General features: G+C 46.2%; 11 protein-coding genes across 11 annotated transcripts; 7 read left to right on the top strand and 4 right to left on the bottom strand.

Moving 5' to 3' along the window:
* Positions 1-299: 299 nt before the first annotated feature.
* Positions 300-1,209, bottom strand: N7483_001987 (ESCRT-III subunit protein SNF7; the record flags this gene model as incomplete). Its single annotated transcript, XM_057085424.1, has 4 exons — positions 300-373; positions 450-658; positions 751-955; positions 1,035-1,209. The coding sequence occupies 4 exons, from the start codon at positions 1,207-1,209 to the stop codon at positions 300-302; spliced, it is 663 nt and encodes a 220-aa protein (XP_056951573.1).
* Positions 1,210-1,630: 421 nt separating this feature from the next.
* On the top strand, positions 1,631-2,191 carry N7483_001986 (nuclear telomere cap complex subunit Ten1; the record flags this gene model as incomplete). The annotated part of the gene is made up of 2 exons (XM_057085423.1): positions 1,631-1,716; positions 1,804-2,191. 2 exons carry the CDS (start codon positions 1,631-1,633, stop codon positions 2,189-2,191), a joined length of 474 nt encoding a protein of 157 aa, XP_056951572.1.
* A 267-nt stretch (positions 2,192-2,458) lies between these two features.
* Positions 2,459-4,320, bottom strand: N7483_001985 (MFS transporter; the record flags this gene model as incomplete). Its single annotated transcript, XM_057085422.1, has 4 exons — positions 2,459-3,167; positions 3,233-3,509; positions 3,566-3,942; positions 4,001-4,320. The coding sequence occupies 4 exons, from the start codon at positions 4,318-4,320 to the stop codon at positions 2,459-2,461; spliced, it is 1,683 nt and encodes a 560-aa protein (XP_056951571.1).
* A 1,596-nt stretch (positions 4,321-5,916) lies between these two features.
* Positions 5,917-7,498, top strand: N7483_001984 (putative 3-beta hydroxysteroid dehydrogenase/isomerase family protein; the record flags this gene model as incomplete). Its single annotated transcript, XM_057085421.1, has 3 exons — positions 5,917-6,145; positions 6,209-6,854; positions 6,910-7,498. The coding sequence occupies 3 exons, from the start codon at positions 5,917-5,919 to the stop codon at positions 7,496-7,498; spliced, it is 1,464 nt and encodes a 487-aa protein (XP_056951570.1).
* Positions 7,499-8,037: 539 nt separating this feature from the next.
* On the bottom strand, positions 8,038-8,741 carry N7483_001983 (pre-mRNA-splicing factor SPF27 family protein; the record flags this gene model as incomplete). Its single annotated transcript, XM_057085420.1, has 2 exons — positions 8,038-8,651; positions 8,705-8,741. 2 exons carry the CDS (start codon positions 8,739-8,741, stop codon positions 8,038-8,040), a joined length of 651 nt encoding a protein of 216 aa, XP_056951569.1.
* Positions 8,742-9,667: 926 nt separating this feature from the next.
* N7483_001982 (neutral/alkaline ceramidase) lies at positions 9,668-12,025 on the top strand (the record flags this gene model as incomplete). Its single annotated transcript, XM_057085419.1, has 2 exons — positions 9,668-9,876; positions 9,940-12,025. The coding sequence occupies 2 exons, from the start codon at positions 9,668-9,670 to the stop codon at positions 12,023-12,025; spliced, it is 2,295 nt and encodes a 764-aa protein (XP_056951568.1).
* Positions 12,026-12,884: 859 nt separating this feature from the next.
* On the top strand, positions 12,885-15,059 carry N7483_001981 (uncharacterized protein; the record flags this gene model as incomplete). Its single annotated transcript, XM_057085418.1, has 1 exon — positions 12,885-15,059. One exon carries the CDS (start codon positions 12,885-12,887, stop codon positions 15,057-15,059), a length of 2,175 nt encoding a protein of 724 aa, XP_056951567.1.
* Positions 15,060-17,038: 1,979 nt separating this feature from the next.
* On the top strand, positions 17,039-17,527 carry N7483_001980 (uncharacterized protein; the record flags this gene model as incomplete). Its single annotated transcript, XM_057085417.1, has 2 exons — positions 17,039-17,276; positions 17,391-17,527. The coding sequence occupies 2 exons, from the start codon at positions 17,039-17,041 to the stop codon at positions 17,525-17,527; spliced, it is 375 nt and encodes a 124-aa protein (XP_056951566.1).
* Positions 17,528-17,707: 180 nt separating this feature from the next.
* Positions 17,708-18,274, top strand: N7483_001979 (uncharacterized protein; the record flags this gene model as incomplete). The annotated part of the gene is made up of 2 exons (XM_057085416.1): positions 17,708-17,971; positions 18,074-18,274. 2 exons carry the CDS (start codon positions 17,708-17,710, stop codon positions 18,272-18,274), a joined length of 465 nt encoding a protein of 154 aa, XP_056951565.1.
* Positions 18,275-19,924: 1,650 nt separating this feature from the next.
* N7483_001978 (fungal specific transcription factor domain-containing protein) lies at positions 19,925-20,701 on the top strand (the record flags this gene model as incomplete). The annotated part of the gene is made up of 1 exon (XM_057085415.1): positions 19,925-20,701. One exon carries the CDS (start codon positions 19,925-19,927, stop codon positions 20,699-20,701), a length of 777 nt encoding a protein of 258 aa, XP_056951564.1.
* A 310-nt stretch (positions 20,702-21,011) lies between these two features.
* Positions 21,012-21,851, bottom strand: N7483_001977 (arad-like aldolase/epimerase; the record flags this gene model as incomplete). The annotated part of the gene is made up of 1 exon (XM_057085414.1): positions 21,012-21,851. The coding sequence occupies one exon, from the start codon at positions 21,849-21,851 to the stop codon at positions 21,012-21,014; it is 840 nt and encodes a 279-aa protein (XP_056951563.1).
* Between the last annotated feature and the right edge of the window lie 156 nt (positions 21,852-22,007).

Genomic DNA, 22,007 nt, shown 5'->3' with positions numbered 1-22,007 from the left:
TCTAGCAGATTCATTGTCCATGGACAAAAAAAGCAAATTGAGGAGAAGACTTAAGTAGAGCAACATGAAAAGAACAGAACCCATATTTAGGTGTATAGAGAGAGAGAACTAGCGCCGAGACATTCAAAGAAACAGAGGCTTGCTTGTAGGGAGAAAAGAAATAAGACATCCAATGCTGAGGGAGAGGTCAAGTTGGGCGATGGAATGGGGATGATAATGAGCCCGCCCAAAACCAGAGACAGAAATCAGGTATGCGACATGAAGATGAAAAAGAGAATTAGTAGAGGGTCAAGAGAAAATTAGATGGCCATTTCGGCACGCAACTTGGCCAGCTCTGCCTCTTCGTCGTCTTCCTCGACTGCTGGTGTCTTGTCTTTGCTTACTGGATGTAGTTAGCGATGTGTAGAGAGAGATAGGTGAAGCAAGAGCCTCTATCGGCGAAGACTTACAATCCGAAGTTCCAACAGCGGGTAAACGGTCCAGTTGGGCATTAACTGGGACAGGACCGGTATTGAGCATCCGCTCGTCCATAGCCTCCTGCTCCAGTCCCTCCAACTCGGCCTCCAACTCGTCCTCGTCGGCCTGCTCGCCAATCGGGACAGAGACAATCGCGGCGCCGATATCGTCTGCGAGCTGGTGTTGTTCCCGGAGTATGTCCCTACAGGAGAATTTATCAGTACCAAACCACAGAGAAAATCCAAAGAATAAAGACCCGAGTCCAGAGGTCCCGTAGTGATGTCAAGCACATACATAGTCTCATCAACCTTATCAATGCTCATTCCACCATGAATCTGCTCCATAGCCGCACCAGCCTGTTTCATCGCCTGCAGTGTCTCGTGATTGATATTCGCCGCTTCGATCGAGTATACTTGTTGTTCAAGCTGCATGATCTGTGCGGATGTCTGCTCAAGGTTCTTCTCGAGGCCCTTCTTCCGTCGGAGTGCGGCCTTCGCAGCTAATGGTGGCGTGACGAGTTAGAAAATCCGAACACTCTTATCTTTCCGTTTTATAGACCGGGTAAGACTAGACCATACCGTTCTTATTTGTGTTGACGTGCTTTCGTGCAGCGGCATCTTGTTCCGCAATCTGGGCCTCAAGGTGCTTCTCTCGCTTCTGTAGCATGTCCAGCTGTCCGCGCAGCATCAAGATAGCGTTCTTGGGCGCATCCTTGCGTTTCTGAGCGGCTGCGCCGCCGAACCAGGACCACATTGTTATGGTGATTGAAGGAGAGAATGGGTAATATGTTGCTTGGATTTGAGGGAATCAGGCAGCACTGATACCGGGCGGTTTTATCGAGGTACACCAGTAAGTATCGCAGTCAGACGGAGGCGGAGGCGGTAGATATGTTTTGTAGGCAACCAGCAAAACGTGAGATTAAATGACGCCGAGACGGAATCAAAGAGAAAAAAGAGGGTGGAATCAAAATTAAGTAGGCTGAATCCGTGCTTCGAGGGTTAGGTCAGATTGGGGACTGGGAAATTCGGCGATCGTAGTCTTGTGATGAAGTCCGAGAAATGGAGGGGAGTGGACTTTCCCCTCGCTGCGCCTATGACATACGCGGAGTCACGTGCTTGATTCATATACCAGTTGACAGAGCGATTTCAAGCTTCCTCTTGTCTTCATCCCAGGGATGAACGGGCCGCCTCCCTCGACTCGCGCTTTCTTGTGCGATCTGCAATGTTTACCTGCAGATTCAAAGATTCGATTTCTTGGATGGTGAGTTTTATTGGAGGTTCTCGCCCAGATGATGATATGGTATACATATCATCTAGTATACTATAGAGTTCCTCACAATTTTAATAGTGTCAGACAGTATAATGTCACGTTGGGCCACCTGATTTTGGAGCACAATTATCCACGCAGCAAGACTGAGGCGAGCTCAGTCTCTGTGGATATTAATGCTGTTCTAGAAACCTTAACGGCGGAGGATCTGCGTGTTGGCACATGGTTGAATGTGCTAGGCTATGTTCGAGACTCCACTACGCCAGAACAGTCTTTTTCCTCGAGCGACCGGGGCTCCCAGCCATCAATTGCTCAATCCTCTCCCGCGCAACCTATGAAGATTCCACCTCGTCCTGTTTACGTGGATGCTATCATGGTTTTCCCAGCAGGGGCAATTGCTTTGGGTGAATACGAGCGTATTCTTCAGAATGTTCAAGACGTGGAAAGCCGAATCCACTATCTGGGATGAACAAAAGACTCGGAAATGCCAGGATTTTTGTCTCGCAAGAAAAAGTCACTACTAGTCCTGCATTATATACCCCATCTACGGCCTCCTACAAGGACTCGAATGATTGTCCTCAAGTTGAAAGAAACAATGATCAATTACATTAATGCGTCACTTATGTATATCTTTTTAGGTCGTTCAAATCAATCAGTCATGACTGCAACAAAACTTTTGTAAACACCTCCAATGCTCCAGGGTATCCATTTCAATGAGAGCAATCCATCAACCAACCTAGACAGCCTCCTCCGGCTTCACTTGAACATTAGCCCGTCCACCAGCTCTCTTCCCCTCCAACTTCTTCTTTTCCTCCTGAAGACGCATAATCATCTTACTGTTCTCCCGAATCTTATGACCATACTTGTAGAAAACAAACGGAATCGGCACAATAGCCACTTCCAGTAATCCAAGCAAGGTACCCGACCAATTCGAACCAAGGTTATTGTACATATACGTACCCGCGATAGGCATAACACCACCAAGGATACTCCTCACAACTGAGTTCCCAGCAAGTGCAGACGCAGCGTACATGCCATAGCTACCGGTAAGATAGTTCGAAGCGTAGATGAAAACACCCGTGTTTCCAGCGCCGAAGGGAATACCTGCGAGGATGGGGACGATCCAGTGGATTGAGGTTGGCACACAAGTCCAGGCAAACCAGAGTTCACCGATAGGAATGAGGATTGAGCAAATGCAAATAAAGGAGACTGCAGCTTCCGGATAGACTTTTCCTGTCTCGGGATCGATTGGGTGTCTGTTAATTAGACGGCGGATGAGTGGTTCGCAGCCGATGGTTATAAGGACGCCCAGTCCGATGCCTAGGAATGAGAGTCCTGACATGCCGAGGCCCCAGCCGCGGTCATCTTCGAATACGACGGGGTAGGCGACGAAACAGAGGTAGAGGATACCGTAGACGATGGCAACGTAGATATCCCAGAAGATACTGTGGAATATTAGCAAGCATTCATTTTAATGATTGTGGTGAAGGGGTGTAGTGAGATATCTTACCAGATAGGTTCGGTGACGGCCATGACGAAGGGTCGACTAAGACTTAGCTTCAGGATCTCGTATAGACTATCCTTTCGATCGAAGCGGGACCACCAGCGGGAATCACCGGTCTCCTTGCGGATTCGCGATGATTTCTTTTGCAGTAGTGTTGGACCATATGTTTCCTCTAGAATCAGAGCAAACACCAATCCCACACCGGAGAGAATGAGACAAATCCAACACATCCAGCGCCAGCCTAGGTACTGTGTGACAAAGTTTCCAATAACGGGACCCAGAACTGAGTGACTCAACTGTTAGCAATGAGTGGAAAATACAGAAGAATGGAGAACTAACCAGGTCCATTAAGAGGACCAATACTCCAAATTGAGATAGCCAAAGCACGGTGCTCATCATCCACCAAATCAGCAACCATACCTGGTGCAGTGGAGATCATCACACTTCCAAATAGAGCACCGACAAAACGAACAACGATCAAAGCTGTGATCGATTTGGCGAGGGCACAGGGGATAATCAATACGGTAAAGAGGGCCATGCAACCTACACAGACAGGTTTGCGGCCGTAGACCTCACTCAATGGGGCCATGAACATGGAACCAATGGCAAGACCAAATAGATAGAAGGTTAGACCCAGAGTGACAATAGTCTCAGTCTCGTCGAATTCATTCATCATTTCAGTTGTTGCAGAAGTATAAGCTGTGGAGTATAAGACACTATATGATATTAGACCGAGATTCAACAGGTCATGTCTTATGCAGTGCCAGCACTTACACAATCAGAGTATTCCATGACAAGAACAGAATTCCCATAGCCTTGTATCCAATAGACCAATTCTTAGGATTCTGAGGATCGTCTTCGTCTTCCCAGTCAATCTCGAAATTAGGATCAGAGGTAACATTGGTTGGAATAGTAGTCACACGCTCGGCGAGTGACATATGGCCCGAAGCCCGCGAAGCATGGGCAGTCAAAGTTTTATCCAAGGCATCATGATCAGCCTGAGTATCTACCGAAGAAACAGTCTCGGCGATGGAGTCAGTATCTTGATTATGATTTTGAGGCCATTTCTCCTGGGTCGAAGAGTGCGACGACATCGCATCTACTTCAAAGGGAGGAATTGAAGAGATGATAAGGTTCAAGTTCGGTAAAGGCTTGAACTTAAGATTAGAGGGCGTTTGATATATGAAATTCTCAGGCTGGAAGTATTCCAAAGTATTATAAAGATCTGAATTCAAGATCCGATAAGGTTCTCATCTAGTAGTCAGACCTAACAGGAATGGAAACGCGGGTATAAAATTCAAGTTGATAAGAAACGGGTATCAACGGTGATTTCTACCCTCAAGGCTTAGAAATTTTTTTAAAAAAACGTCGCGATCAAGTGGGGCGCCGGTGATCAGCCTAATTTCGTGCTTTTGAGCGTTAGGGGTCAAGTACTAGATGAATTTTGGAAATGAGACCGAAGACAGCAGAGCTTTCGTCTTCAAGTTCTACGTATATCAAGGATTCTAGGCACCCTTATGTGTTTTGTCCCAATCTTAGTCCCTGGATTTGTTCCGCGCTCACTCTATCAGATCTCCAGTATGGGTTAGGCGACATACTCCATGAATTGGGCTTCCAGGCCCCTATCTTCTCCGAATATTGTGGGAACATCTCTTCGGGAGGGTCTGGATTAGCGTGCCGGTTTGCCGAGATACGCAATCTTTATGTGTAGTCGCGTCGAACGGACCAACAAGAGACTGCCATTTAACCCCAAACCCCAGCAAGAAGTAGTGGGGGTCGGGATTCTTTGCGAACTCATGCAATTGAGATCAATGTACATATACATGTACATGTAGAGCCCATCAGTCAATTGTGCCAGGAACTTGAACATTCAAGTTCTCCTTGAATGTTCTCGGAAAAGTAAACATCCCGATGAATATGAAACTGGGTCCACAGATGCCGATAACTGATTCCGAGAGAATAAAGCCGATGATTTGGACATTTTGACAAAAACGTGGAACGGAATGTATTCCGCGAAGATTCCGTTAAAGATTCCAATCCTTCAAATTGGAGAGGAATTTCGCAAGTCTCACCTCAAATTGAACTAGTGTCTCGGGAGGAGACGAGGCCCATCCGCCCGTTAAAAAGGTGGGCCAACCCGCAAGCGAAACCCGCAACTTTGGAAGCGAAACAGAAAATCTGAAACTTCGGGGAAATAAGGGAGTTCTCCTTAGACACCTCATCGATCAGGAGTCTATCCTCGTCATGGCTTTCCTGATTTGAGATCGTTTAAGTTGGACGCGAGGCTCTTGGACCAACCATGGGGCGCAGTGGCACTCGTTTAGAAATAACCGAGCCGTCTAAGCTCTAAGCGACGATGCAGTTGTATTGTTGGGGGAAAAAGGATCTGTAATGTGATATCTTTTAATAATGAGATTCGCTCTGAAAGAATAGAAAATAGAAAATCCCTTTTCCTCAATGAATTTTGATGTTCTCACTTTCTTTGATAAGTTAAGAGGTGGTTGATTTACCAAACGCCGCAAAGCCACTCGGAGAATTCTTTGCATAAACATTGAGATCCAGATGGTCTAAGCTCCACAGGTTATTTGTGATACCATTCCAAGGTTCGGTACTTATTTGAGAGGGGGGAAAACTACCACTTCTACCTATTTCAAGTTCTACTTCTCAGTTCTACTTCTGAGTTAACGGTCATGACTTACATAGTTGTCTCTGCCGCTCTGGGCTTGGCGGCCTTGTACTTGTATCATGTCAACTCTGCCATGAAGAGGATCCCAGAGGAAGCTCAAAAGTTGTCTCCTCGCCGATGGACCCCTGAACAAGTCAAGGCAGCTTATCAAAAAGTCGTTGAGAATCCAATCGATGTGAACAAGAGCATCCCACCAAAACAATCTCGTCGATATGTGGTAGTGGGTGGATCCGGTCAGTACTATTCAAATGAGGCAACAACATCCCTCAGAATGTCAACTAACATCATTCCTACAGGTCTCGTGGGAGGATGGATGGTTCAACATCTTTTGGCTCGCGGTGAAAGTCCCTCTGCAATTCGCATTCTAGATCTCCTCTGCCCAACAAAAGAAATCCTGGATCTAGGCGTGAACTACATCAAAATCAACATTACCGATGAGCTAGCAGTGGACACAGCATTTGACCAACCATGGCCAGAATCCGTCGCCCAGCTTCCATTGTCCGTCTTCCATACAGCAGCCATCATCCGGCCACAAGATCGCATGAAGATGCTCTTGTTCCTCCATACCAAGGTTAACGTGGACGGTACGCGAAACGTCATGAATGCGGCAAAGAGAAACGGTGCAAGCTGCTTTATCTCGACATCATCCGGTTCGACTCTTCTTCACTCTCTAAAATTCTGGATTCCGCCTTGGGTCAATGTTCCCGGACGTGCGGTACAGCTTCTCAGTGATAGCTCGCCTGCCCCAGAGAAACATGAGGATTTCTTTGGCAATTACTCAGTTAGCAAATTGGAAGCAGAACGTCTTGTTCGTTCCGCAGATGATCTTTCTTCGAACTTTCGGACCGGTTGTATTCGGCCTGCGAATGGAATTTATGGAATTGGATGCGATGCTGCTATGACTATTACGGGTATTTACCTGCGACGGGGTACAAGTCCATCGTGAGTATCGGATTTCATTCGTTTTGAAATATTGAGCTTGACTAATGACTACTAGATGGCTGCACCACATCATCCAAAGCTTCGTTAATGCAGAGAATGTCTCAATCGCCCACCTTCTCTACGAACAACGCTTAATAGAGCAGAGTCAACCTGGATCCACAATGCCCAACATTGGAGGCCAAGCATTCATCGTCACAGACCCTAATCCTGCAATCTCATTCGGCGACATGTACATGCTTCTCAGCACCCTCTCCAAGACACCGACCAGCTTCCCGCCTATTCAGCCTGGCCCCATGCTCATCATGTCTCATGTCCTGGAAGTCTACTCGTACATCCAGTTCAAGTTTCTTCCTTGGCTCTTACCCCCGATTTCGGGCGACTTGGCGCAGATTCAACCGTCCCTTTTCAATATTTCTGATGCATTTTTCATTGCGGATGATGCCCGAGCTAGAAAGTCGCCTGAGCAGGGTGGTTTGGGGTACAATGCTCCTATGACCACTATGGAGGGCATGTGTAAGCAGCTGGTGGATTGGAATAAGAAGGTTGATATGGATGGCGTCGTTGTTGAGGAGAAGGTGGGACCCCTGCGAGTCACTGAGGAAGGGGTTGATGTTAATGTGGTTGCGCCGGTGAAGAAAATTTGATGGTCGGAAAGAGTGGATTGATGCCTCTGATGGCATCTCTACATGATTGCACGTTTTTATATTAATAGCATAGCTTAGCGCAGGACTTAGCGTAGGGAATATCATGCTTTATTCTATTGATTGGTTGAGTTTATGGAAACGGCGGGGTATATGTCAGATGTGGGAATAACTTTGTATTGGCATTACATAGAAGGCTAATATTGAAGAGCCGGATATGAACGAGGCTCTCGTATAATGGAAGAAATTTTGCCTATCTTTTCTTCCAAGAGTGTGGGGATCAAAGCACCAGCTCGCCGGAGGTGAATGATAGTCATGTTGTGTCGTCCCGCGACACTTGCATGCCAGTCCTGGACAGATCACAGAGCGTCTGACATTTATGATGCAACTCAGATGACGCAATGCTGCTTGCAGAATGTACTGGGGTTGAGTTTCTTCGAGCTCAAGAAGATCACAGGGAATCCAGTCAACAAGGTCGCGATGGAGCTTTGAGACTCTGTAACAGTGCGAAGTTCGCATATGAAGCTAGAAAATTGGAGTTCTCAGCGCGATTGCTGCTGCGCGGTCTGTCGTCGGTGTTCCAAAATCTGCATGCGCAGACCCTCAGATGCCAACTCCACATCCAAAATGGCACCAACACCGCGCTTCCACGTATCCTCCAGACTTGACAACTCGCCATATCTGGCCTCTTGTGCAATTTTACGTTGCTTATTCACCTCCTCCGCAGCCTCCTTAGTTTCCGCCAGCTCCTTCTCAAGGCCATGTAGGATATACTCGAGCTGCGAGTTACCAATCAACCACGCGTTCTTGCCGTTTTCATCGAGCAGAGTAAGATTCTCATGGCGCTTGGAGAGATGAGAGCTGGACTTGTAGGCTTTTTGTAAAGCCTGACGCCATTCGTCTAGATTGGGGGTTTCGCCGGCTGCGGCACGAGTAGGAGGTTCGGGTGCTTCGTAACGAGTGAGATCGATTCCACCAGTGAGAGGCGCGCCATTCGCCTTGCGCTCCAATTCTTGTTGAATGAGAGAGGAGAAACTTGATTCTGGAGCTGGAGGAATGGAGGGATGAATAGTTGTCGCGTGTTCGGCGGACAATTCGGCGTTGATGAGCTGCTGGGCTCGCTGGCGCGCAACGGCTGAAGGTTCAGCGTCGACGTCTGAGAATTATTAGTGGTGTGGATACGGATTTTGAGTATGGCGCATAGCTTACAAGGTAGAGAGTCGTGAGATTCGTTAATAAGAGGCATTTTGACGGGGTTGAAGACAGAGATTCAATATTGAAACTCGAAACTTCATTAAGCAACGGAGAGCGGTGTGGGGACATCAGGTGATATACCCATTCAACTCAACCAATAGGATGCACGGGACTATGAACACTCTTACTCTTCTTACTATTGGTGATTTCCCTGCAGCTAATTCCCACTCATGTAGGGTCTACATGGGTTAAAGTTGGATCTAACAAATAGGACCAGATAATATGATGGCAGTGCCAATCATGGCCTGAACAAGAAATTTGCAGGGTCCTATGCACTGGGGCAGGTAAAAGCTCCGAGGTTACTATGTGTGACATCAGCGACATTAAACAGTATATACTACCAAGTAGCATTTGGGCAGCATTTGTCTTTCACAAGCTACTACTACCCGAGTCCTAGAAGTTATGGTGCTCCGTATGGAACTTGAAGGAACTTTGGAGAGAGATATGGAGAGCATTCGGACCACTCTCCGCACCATAAGCAGTCATCTATATCATTGAAAGAGACAAAGAAACTTGAAATATCACCTGGGCACACGACCAAGGGCCCGGGAATCTCCTTCAACTTACTAAAAGTGGTTCAAGTTGAAGTATATAGATCGGATGTATATTCATCTCCGTGCGGGGAAAACCTTGGAAGGTCCGCTCTTTCCTATTTGGGTTTCGGAACATTAGATTTTGATCACTTGAACCCTGCAGCTTTCTTGTTCGTCACAAGCCCCCATCTCACATCGCTAAGGAGGCGACGTGGTTACTCTGCCAAGCCAAGGGGAAGAGCTTCACTGAAAGGATTTCTCTTCTGGTAGTGGATTGATCCCAGGCCGTTAAATACCTCCCGCGGTTCCATGTGAGACCTCGTACTCTCTACCAGGGATTGCTCTGGTCATAACATTCAGTTCTGTTGATTTCTCGATCAACGCCATGGTGAACCTACGATTCGGCACAGCCCTTGCTGCAGTCGTCCTAACACTTCTTGTCTTCCTGCAACTACTGGCTATAGTTCAGCACAATGAACAAGTCCCGGAATTCAGCTTTACTCAGAACTTCAACCAGTGGAGAAGTCGGGCTAATACTGCCGCAACTAGCGATGGTCTATTTCTAGTGGGCGCTGGAAAGGCCGACGTTACAGGGTATAGTATATCTCTTTCCAGCTCTTCTCTATGTCAGTGGTCATGAATTAACTGATCACTCAGACCTGTAGTTGAGGTTGATTTTAATGGCTACGCTAGCCTCAATCAACTGGGCACGGGTCTGCAACAAAGAATTTACTCGCGCGCATTCATCTTTGCAGACCCAAATAACCAAAATGATACCTTCATTTACTTGGTTCTTGATACTCTCGCCGGTGATACCGCGGTGCGACACGGAGTCTTGCAGGGACTCGCCGCACTTGGCAATGACTACGCCCGATATGGCAAACACAACATCGCTTTAACAGGAACACACTCTCATTCTGGACCGGGTGCATGGATGAACTACCTTTTGCCTCAGATTCCGACCAAAGGATTCAATAAACAGAGCTATCAGGCAATTGTGGATGGTTCAGTCCTATCAATCCAACGTGCTCATGGGAATCTCGCTCTGGGACGTCTTTCATTTGGCTCTATCGAGCTAGAGGAGGCCAACATCAATCGTAGTCCATATTCATATGACAAGAACCCGGAAGAAGAAAAGGCACGTTATTCGACAAATGTGGACAAGACGATGACATTGCTTCGTTTCGACCGTCAGTCCGATAATAAGACTTCCGCTGTCCTGACTTGGTTTCCTGTCCATGGAACATCTATGTATAACAACAATACTTTGGTGACAGGAGACAACAAAGGAGTTGCCGCCTATCTCTTTGAGCGGAGCATTAGTGGGGACCCTAGGTTCGCGGATGATGTGGTCATCGGTTTCTCTCAGTCGAATGTCGGAGACACAAGCCCCAACATCTTGGGTGCCTGGTGCGAGGATGGTTCTGGACAAATGTGCTCATACAAGGATAGTACTTGTGGTGGCACAAATGAGAACTGTCACGGCAGGGGTCCTTTCTTTCGCGTCAAGGACAACGGAGCCAAAAGTTGTTTTGAAATCGGCCGGCGTCAATACTCGGCGGCTAAAACACTCTACAACCAGATGAGCTCTAACTCATCAATCATCGCAGGTGACTCAAGCGTGAAGTCTTTTCATGTGTTCAAGGATTTGAATGGTTACACTTTTCCATCTCCGTTCAACGGCAGTACATTGAAAACATGTCCTGCAGCACTGGGATATTCATTCGCGGCTGGAACTACAGACGGACCAGGTGCATTTGATTTTACACAGAATGCGACCGGTCCTGCCACTGGTAACCCTCTTTGGAAGGTTGCTCGGGCGTTTATTCATCAGCCCAGTGAAGAGCAGCAAGAGTGTCAAGGTGCCAAGGATATTTTATTGGACGTTGGGACCCTCACATTACCATATTCCTGGGCTCCAGATATCGTCGACATTCAGCTACTTCGAGTGGGTCAACTGCTTATCATTGTCTCAACCAGTGAAGCCACAACGATGTCAGGTCGTCGTTGGAAAGAAGCGATCGCGCAAGGTGTTCAAGACAAGTTGGGAATATCAGATCCTCAGGTAGTGCTAGGAGCCCCATCAAACAGCTATGCTCACTATGTTACGACCGAAGAAGAATACAATGTTCAGCGCTACGAGGGAGCATCGACATTGTATGGACCCAACGAGCTTGCGGCGTACATCAATCTGACTCTGACATATCTCCCATACCTTGGTAGCGCCCGGGATATTGGTAATCTCCCGTCTATCCCGACCGGCCCCAGTCCCCCGGTCAATACCAATAATTCGCTAAGCTTTATAACCGGGGTTGTCTATGATAATTCTCCTATTGGAACTTCTTTTGGCGACGTAATCTCCAACCCTGTCAATAAAACTTATGTGCCTGGAGATATAGTTAACACGACATTCATTGGTGCTAATCCCAGAAACGATCTCCACCAGGAATCCACCTATGCCGCCATCGAAAGACAGGTTCCAAGCTCCGGCGAATGGGAGGTCGTGCGCGATGATCGCGACTGGAATCTCCTTTTTCTATGGGATCGAACCAGTGAAGTCCTCGGGTATAGCCATGTTACTATCCAGTGGATGATCGAGGACGACTACTATAGTGTTGGCAATCCAAACCCCCTCCAAGCTGGAACTTATCGCATGCACTACTACGGAGACTCAAAGAATGCTTTGGGAAATATTTCACCCTTTGAGGGTATCGGGGGGAACTTCACGGTGGCGTTGTCATAATCATGGATTTTATTGAGTCAAGGACCCGGTAGCCCAAGTGGCGTCATATTTGAAACGAACCGCGAGAATTATTATAGTATACTACTTAGTATGATACTTGACACCTGTTAACCCCGACTTAAAAATGAGTTCAGAGTTTCTCGAAGGATTGAGAATATCACTTTATTTAGTTCCAATTCACCAATCATCGTGATCATCTCACTCGTACATCCAAATGTGGATCCCATAGATCGCGATCACCATCAATCACGGAACTTGAAACCCTCGATCCGGGCGTTTACTGCAACACCACGTCTTTGCCTTACGCGCCCTTGTCAAAGAGCTATTCCTAGTTCGATATATGGGATATGCGATAGGGACTAAGACATCAAAACACAACTCCGACAATGGCGGTCTGGATTCTTGTGTTGTCAATGCCATAGCTTTCAAAGTTTAGAACTCATGGGGGCCTGAGCCATCCCCCGGCCCTTAATGGCTTGGGTTAATATGGGTAACAGGCCCAATATCTTGACGATGTCTACTACAGGATCTATTTGGTCTTGTATCTGCACTCTGTGCCGCCTACTTTCTTTGTCTTCATTTTTAGTGCGGTCATTCTTTTTCTATATACATCCCAAGCAAGTTGCTCTTTCATTCTCTTATGCAGAGTCATGGGAATCTATTAATGAGAATTCTGAGAATATCTCTTCCTTGTTATGCCTTTCTTTGCTCCGAACTGTTTTGTTTTACTGGCATTTCCTTGAATATCTACTGTTAACAGTTTCAAGTTACGGTCTCTACCTCGTTCCACTCCCAATCTGTCTCTTGGGTATTACCTCTGGCAGCCCTTCGATCCAAGTATACAGTGCAGATCGGCAGCATGCAGCTCACTCACTTCCTGTTTCTGCTTATATTTGCATGGACTTGCTCTGCAGGTCCAATCTCTCGCTCTATCGCTGCCGCAGTCGACTCTACTTCCGAAACATTACCAACCTCGATTACCATCAGCAGCAAGCCTGCAGTCGATGATGCGCTAACTGTCACTCCCGAAACTCCAACTGTAAGCTCTACGTCCGAAGCTGAGACACCATGGACAACAATAACGTCGACTATCTGGTGGTGGCAGGACCAGACCACCGAGTCAACACCAACATCTATGGAGTCTTCGGCTCTACAGACTTCTTCCTCCATACGTGGAGAGACATTTACTCCAACTCCAAACATTGAAAAGAACGCATACATGCCTGGCTCCAGCTCCTTCTTGAGTGACACGTCTGTTACTTCATCTACGGCCGTGGAGAGCTCTATAGCCGTCAATGACAAAGTAGTGAACCCAGTTATTGTAATTCCAACCTCATCGGATGATGAGAGCTGGTATTCGGAGATTTTACTCATAACGACGACTACAAATAAGGCTGAGATTACACTCATTACTACAACGACAACCAAAAGGACATCGAGTACTTCAACCACGGACCCTCTGCTGGCCATGACGACCACTACAACTGAAGCCCATGCTGAGGCCGACAAATCCACCAGTTCTTCTGATAGTGAGGAGCCTATTTTGCTCATCACGACTAACACTACAAAGAAAGCTCCTGCTAAGGCCGATCCATCTCCCAGCCCATCTACAAACGAAGAGCCCTTTTTTGTTGTGACTACCACTACTACAAAGAAAGCTCCTGCTATGGCCGATGCGTCTCCGAGTTCATCTTCAAGCGAGGGATTCTTTTTTGTTGTAACCACCACTACTCGAAATAGAGCCTCCACCAGGGAAACCATGATTCCAAAGTCTACATCACTTTTTTCGTCTCATATTTCAGATCAAAGTACAGCGTCAAAACCGTCAGCCGGGTCATCATCAAATACAGAGAAAAATGGTTACACAATTACATCGCCAGAGAAGCTCTATGTTGTTACTACGACCACAAAATCTCGAGGATTCACATCTTTCCCAGTTGTGAAAAAGTCTTCTACTGCAGTGCCCAAGTCGGTGGACACGTCGGGAACATCCCTTATCAAAGATCTTTACATAACGGGCAATACAGAGCAATTGTATTCGGCTGGTGCAACAACTCCATATTCCACAAAGACACTTGCCAGCTTTTCAGGTGCTGCACAATCACCCACCGCAGCGGCCGAATCCGTGAATACATCAGAAGCATCGCTTATTGGAGTCGTTTACGAGACAGCGGATACAGAAAATTTATATTCTGCAGGTAAAACAACGCCGTATGCAACAAAGACCATTTCCAGCTCTTCGGGTACGGCAAAATCATCCACGACATCCAATATTCTCACCAAGTTGACAGAGACTTCTACCAAGCTGAGTAGGATATCCTCCACAACAAAGTCAACTATAAAAGCTAAACCATCATCCACAGCTGCAGCTAAGGATGAAGAGACGGAAACAGTGACAATACATGCAACAAAGACGGAACAAGAAACAGTGACCCAGCCCGCAGTCACTGTCAAAGTCACTCAGACTGAAGCTCCAGTTACAGTTACTGATAGTGAATCCGCAAGTACCGTCACGAAGCCGGTAACATTCATCGTCATTGACTCGGCTGTTCCGATTGCCACATCAATCTTAGGAGCGGATGATAGTACAAGTACCACCTCGACCACTTCTTCTACATCCTCTACTACAGAGAAACCATCCTCCAGCTCAACGACTACTCATACGTCCACACCCGCTAAGATCGACGTAACTACTACGACTATGTTCACCTCCACCTCTACGACTGTCCTCGTTCATACGTCTACAGCGGTGCACATCTCCACAGCTATCCGAACTTCGACAACTGTGGAGACCCACACTTCGATACATACGTCTACAGCTGTTGTTACTTCAACGGCTGTTGTGACTTCCACTGTTACTACTACTGAGTCTAAAAGTGCGGCTACTGCCTCTACTTCGGATATTGGTGGTGGATTGAGTGTTATTCCTGTTACGCCGTCGACGAGTGAGACTGTTACTAAGACGGAAACTGTTACTGTTACAAAGGCTTCTACCACAGTTACTGATACAGTGACTACTACTGTGACAAAATGAGTATATTGGGTTTCTTTTGTCAGGATTTGATTACTTGGTTGTCAAGTTGCCAAAATTGAGATACCTATGCCAGTGTTTTCGTTTTAGGCACTCTTTCAAGTGATTACTTTGGTCTCATATCTTGTTTTTTTTTCTATAATAGTAACCTCGAATGCTTGATGTTAAAATGTATCTTGAAATTTTAAATCTATTTAGGTAAAGGGGAAAGCGACCTTGGGATTTATCCTTCTGAAAAACTTCCTTTCAAAAAACTGTTATTAGAATACAGTGAAGATTCAAACGATATGGCAAGTGAGAAGGAAAATAGTACCCTCAAATCCTCGCTTATTTCCCTATCTATTACTCTTACTTTTGGTACAAAAGCGTAGTAGAATAGGTTATTGATAAATGGGAGTGGGATATATGGAAGAGATGAGACGATTCGCGAAATATTAGAATTGAAACTAGAATACGGGTTGCGTCCGTCGAAATAGCAGTAGGAGAAATTATCCGTAGACCTGCTGACATCCGTAGTAGCCCAAAGTCTGTTCTAATCCCTGTTCGGTTTATTGAAACTGAATGGTGGAAAAGTCTCGGCTGATTTTGATGTCATGAGGCGGCTCAAGGCAGTGCCGCTGCTGCATCAAAATACCTCAAGAACCTCGCAGCAGCCTAGACACCCCTGCAAAATCTTCTTTTCTGAATGGTAAAAACATCAAGGCTGATTCAATCATCACAAAATGGGCCCAAGGCATCCCGGTAGCTATAGCAGCCTGCGCGAATTGGACTAGAGTTCTGATAAATGAGTTACCTTGAGAGGCTCTTAGACACTATCAATCGAACGCCCTCTCATGCATCTTAGCATCTATATGGCACAATTGCTATCAGTGCACTGTACATGTGAGAGAGAATTTGAGTCACAAATTGTCCAGCTGTTCTACATAGCCACCGACATGGAGACATTGGGCACTAGGAATGTGTTGGCAATGGGCCACAATTTTGTGGGATGATTGCAAAAGCCTCTTCGAGAGAGGATCATGCTAACCTTGGAAGTACTCCAGGAAAGTCCATAAATATGGCCTAAATTCCCCGTGAAGATCATATCATTGTACCAAGATTGGACATATTTATTCTTACTCAACTATAGCTCCATTCCTTTGTATCTTGTCTCTTGTCTCCTGTTTTGTGCCTCCAAGACCAATCAGGAATTTGCCTGGTAAGCTCATCATTTCCATAAAAAGGCATCCTTGCTCACAAATGTCAGACCTATAGTGACCATGTGCGAGCTATTTCTTGCCCAGGTCGAACATCTTTGCGGACACTGTGTCTAAAACCCAGGAGTGCTCAAGGAGTACAATGGCTGCGGGAAATGCGGCATCGTCATGAAGGAGACCTGGATGGGAAAGACTAAGAAGAAGACGCCGTGTCCTGACTGTACCGCCGATGGCATTTGGGTGAAGAAAGACGGCAAGTGGAAGAGGGCTTCGTCGACCTAGCCGATCTATAGGAACTTGGATGTCAATAAGAGGTCGCTCCCAGATTGACATGCATCTTACCTTAGGCTTCTGCATGTTTTGGTGGGGAGGAGGATGGACGAGGGGGAAACACTGCGAGGGGGAATTCCAATCATTCACAGGAGAGGTGTCTATCTCAATCATTTTCTTATGTATATTTGCTATTATTTACATATTGGAATGAAATTTCATCCTTACAAGCCTGATCCGATTTGTAGCGTAATGAGAACATTAAAACTTACGATAAAGCTATTAGCACCTGGTTCTCTCAATTCTTATCCTGCTCCTTTTGTCTAAAAAAGAGAGCAATGAAATGCAAGGCTGCTTGTATCTCCAGAATCGGACTTGCATGCTACAAGCCAATTAGAAATCGGTGATCACGGCCCTTGCGTCCGCTGAGCCTCATTTCCCCCTCTTTACACCCTCTTTCCCCTGAATACTCCATTTTGCCCCCAGATATTTCTCTCTTACTTCATTCTTCTTATCATGGATATTCGAAGTCAATTCCCTCACGTGCGTTGGATTTGGGAGGGAGGTATCTCCTTTATTTACGAGGTCCACCCTCGCATTGTGGTCAAGATCCCTCAACAGGAAGAATCAGAACGAGAGCAGTTCCAAACAGAACTCGAGATATACAGGGTATTCTCACAGAGCCCACTATGCCCATATATCGTTCAATGTTATCTCTTGGCAGAGACTGGTATCTTCATGGAGTACATGAGAGGTGAATCCAAACTGCTGACACTTAGGTATTTTTGGGAGTACTAATAACATCAATAGACGCGAACCTCTCATGGAGAATTCAGCAAAACCATATTTGAGATCAAAAAATGAGTAGTCACAAAGGTTCAAAAGCTGGAACCTCTGCTCTTGCGACTGGAATGGATGAATGATCTTACGCAAGCTGTCGCTTTCCTGGAATCGCTAAATCTCGCTCATGGTGACCTACGACCCAAAAATGTCCTGCTTGATTGAAACAAATTGAAACTATCCAACTTCGACTGTACAGCTGAGATCGGAACAGAATGGGAAGTGTGTCAAGAGCCATATGGCAGATGCCTCAATAGCAGCGAGGCAGAGCTGGGCGAATGTGGAACTGCCAGATTCTTAGGTCCTTGAACAGAGCAGTTTGCCCTGGGCTCATTGTACTATTACATGAACTATGGCTTTGAGGTCTATGGAGATCAACTTCTCGCCGAGAGTTGGAGAGCACAGTCGCTTGCGCTCTATGAGTTACTTATGAATATGAAGTTCCTGACACTAGATGGAAATCCACTGATTGACAGCACTATCAAGAAATGCTGGCATAATGGATATGATACGATTTTGGAATTGGCTGTGGACACAAAGAAGCTTTTGGGTGAACTTGGAGAGACGGATATGAATGAGGGTAATGCAGGTGGAGATAAAGAGAACATGGTGAGTAATTCACAAGGAACTTCATCGCCTTCTGGCTCATGGACATTGGCCATATCTTGTGAACATTCAAACACAAAGGAGTTAACTTTTTGGGGATTATAGAGCTCTAAGAGTGAAGTGAAAGCGCCTGAGGAAACCAGTGGAGAAAGATACTCTGATCAAACGGATACTGATATTTTGACCGATGATAATTCCAAAACGCAATTCTGTCGGGACTTGGAGAAACATGGATTGCTTGACCTGCTTTTCTTAGCAGACCCTAATGATCTCGGTCGAGTGCAATTGTCAGTGCCAGCGGTCTAGGACTCTAGGTAGACAGCCTGCTACACTGAGTCATTCCAAGATTAAAGAAGTTTTTGAAGCCACACATTGGAAAAACTTATATAATTCATTTTCAAGATAGAAAAACTTATATTCTTATGGGGATAAAGTTCAATCTGTTCGATTTTTAAAATCGTGTCTACTCTGGATTCTGTACACTTGGACATGTTCAAAGCTCCCAGAGCCGGTTAAGTGATATTTTGTGACAGTACTGTATTTAATCGTATTTATTTTTTGCCGCATAAAACTTGGGCCCGCTTTTGAAAATCAGGCGTAATTCGTTTCCGAGCTTCTGACCTTAGCAACCCTTCGTAAACTTGATGACTTGAACCACCCCGAATCCACCATCATTATCTATGGACTACTGGTCCGCGTCCATACTCTGTAATCAACTACATGAACACAATGCAATCAGCTCCCTCTCGTTGAGCTTACAGGGCATGCGGTCGATGCCGTAAACGCAAAATCAAGGTACGATCGAGATATGAACCATATGATTGCCATATTGCCTTCTTACCTTCTTCAGTGTGACCTCAAATTTGCAGCTTGTACACCATGTCTGAGCAGTGGTGAGCCTTGCCGTGGCTCCGATGTTCAGTCCCAAAATGACACCCCACGAAAGTTAGACCATAATACCTCGAAGGATTCTACTTAGCCTACTAATGAGAAGAAAAAAATAGCCTGGTCAGGTCCCTTGAAGAAGAAATTGCCCAGCTTGAGCAACAATTAAAACACATTTCAAATCATCGGGGACGGGCAAATAACGACGTTCCCACGCGCATTGCAGAGGCTACATCCGCAGTTGGAATGCCAACTCCAGGTCCCTTTTTCAGTAGCAACAGGCTGTCCGCGTTATCTCTTACACCATCAGTTCCACCATTAGTCATATTCAGAACCACGCGCTTAGATATCCACTCCATGTCTGCGCGAAAGTCCCCATATGATCTCTTTAACGCCCTTGTCCCTCCCCATCGCCCGCCAATGGGTTTACGCAATATACCCGCAAAGGCCATGCATCGATTGATACAACACTATAAAAATGTTCTGATCCATCAGTATTCCATTGTTGACAGTGACTGGATGGACAATATTTTCCATCACGTCTCTCAAACGCAGTTGGAGTTGCGTTTGACGCATTTCGAACTTTATGTGTCGTATATGGTTTTGGCTATCTCATCTGCCGCTCTATCATGGAGAATCAATCCACAAGATAGAGCAACATCCCTTTACCTGTTCTCCTCCGCAATACAACATTTGCAACAAATTACGGAGATGCCGTAGTTAACTCGTTTACAAGCTGTATTGCTGCTGGCACACTATGCCCATGTGAACCCCGAGATCGCCGATACGTGGATGTGCATTTCGAATGCAGTCAGCATTGTCTCAAATCTGGCCCTGCATCGTGAGCCTGTCACAGTGATTGATGCATCCGAACGGGAAATGCGCTACAGGCTCTTCTGGGTTACATATCACATGGATCGATCACTATCATCTATGTTAAGGCTTCCAGTATCATTCCCGGAGCAGTGTATTTCACTCAAGGTTGGTATTCAATTATTTTCCTCGGAACATGAGCTAATTGCGCTGTGGTAGTTTGACAAACGAACTCCGATAGACCCTTCTTGTCAATTTATGACCCAGCAGGATGATAATATTATTTACTATCGGAGTATCGAGATTGAAGTTCATCGCGTCCTTCATTTGAAAGAGGATACCCCGAAACTGATGGAAAGAGGCCTTACAGCATGGATCTCAGATGTCAGCTCCTCCCTCGAGAAATGGTATATTACAACCCCGCCAAATGCTCCAATAAAGATTGTCTTGTTCAGACATCTCATGTACCATTATCTGAAGGCCAAGATATACCGTCCCAATCCTCGTATTCCAACAAGGACGGCGACAGACCGGCAAATGTGCTTCGACGTCTGCCAGAGGATCATCGAGAGCGGGCATGCCTTGTTTGAACACAAAGCCCTTACCTATTCCTGGCAGACAGTGCATATTCTTTTTGGAGCTTTTGTCATTCTACTTGAGGCGTGTTGGCAATATCGATCGCAATCTCTAATACGGCCCTCGGCAGCTCACGTCTTGTCTGTATTAATACCGCAATGCCTTGACTTCCTCGGCGAGATAGGGAAAGAATGGAGTGAAGCCACGCTGTGCAAGATGTGCCTTCACTCCATGCTTGAAGAGGTGGCCCAGTCTTACAATCGTGTGGTGGTTTCAGGAGACACGCTTACGGCCGATGATGCTACAGCAGAAAAGTTGAGAAATCTTCTATTTGCAGACAGACTACGCAGTGATAATACTCTGTCAGATGAGATTGCTCTAGAGTTGGAAGCACAAATTTTAAAACATCCCATGTACAGCTGGGATCTCGAGGATGTACAGTGGAGTAGCTGGTGCTAGCCTGCCAAAGAATTCCATGATGAACTTTCAGATGTTTTTCTACAAGAGATGTTGCAATACTTTGCGCTTAAAATCAACCTCGATGGAAATTACTAACAACTACGAATTGGCCATGCATTTTTGAAGATCTAGTAGTTGTCTAGGTACATGACACCTAGGCATGGATGCAAAATTCTAGATTTCACTTTCCAATTCTCATAACATATGACACGATATCGAAATGACATGCAAGACAAGTTTCATATTCGATGAAATTTTGCGAGAGTCCCCATAGTCGTCATGGTCTCCATTGATACAATTTCCGTGAATTTTAAAGCACCAACGACGGGATTGTCTGTGTCTGACGGAACCAGTGTTCAAAGGTTGCATTGACCACTTTAGGCTTCAACAAATAGTCACGCGCTTCACGGGCCAGCTCACCATCTACAGGCTTAAGGGGTCCAAAGACACTAGCTCGTACTTGAATCCTAGCTGCGCGCTCAAGGTTCACTGCAAGATAAGTAGCCTCTTGCACGGTACAGCCGGCGGTCAACATGCCGTGGTGAGCCAGTAAAATTGAGCGCTTATCACCAAGCGCAGCAGTGATAATGACAACCTCCTGATCGGCAATTGGCAGTCCAGGCCAATCAGCCAGGAATGCACAGTCATCGTAAAAGGGCGTCATGTCCATTTGCGCAACCACAAGTGGCTGTCGAGCGGCAACTAATGATTGTACCCAAGGCGAATGAGTATGGATAATGCTTTGCACATCAGGGCGCCCAGCGTATACCCAGAGGTGGAATCGGGTTGCGGGGTTTGCCATTCCACTACCAGTAATTGTGTTGAGGTCCCCATCAACTTCAATGAAGTCATTTGGCGTTGCCTCTTCCCAGCCAAGGCCGAAGCGCAACGTCCAGTACAATCCATCTCCACGTGCAGAGCGAGCGCTAATTTGGCCAGAGAGCCCTGCGTCTTCCTGTTTTGCTGCAATCAGTCTGCAGGCGCAGGCCATTGATTCTTGGAGGGAGCGTTCCGGAACATTGAGATGTTGTTCCATATCGCTTGCTGCACGTTGATCAAAATATTCTTTGCTTCGTAGAGGTTTGCCGTTCAGCTGGGGAGCTGGCGCTGGAGTTGTACTCATGGTAGAGATGTATGTTGATTCAGTCATTTTGGTAGCCTTGGGAATGAACATTTGAACTCTCGACTGCTGAGGGAGTTTGAATGATTTAAAGAATTCGACTTGCTTTCACATTGAATTGATAGTATCGCAAACCGATAATATTCCATGCAAGATCCCTAATGCCATTCTTGAAAGCTTTGTTTG

The sequence above is a fragment of the Penicillium malachiteum genome, assembly GCF_028827825.1.
Source record: "Penicillium malachiteum strain IBT 17515 chromosome Unknown utg000001l:1.0-8184562.0:1.0-8186909.0, whole genome shotgun sequence".
NCBI classification, from domain to species: Eukaryota; Fungi; Ascomycota; class Eurotiomycetes; order Eurotiales; family Aspergillaceae; genus Penicillium; species Penicillium malachiteum.
This window is presented reverse-complemented; position numbering and strand designations above follow the sequence as displayed.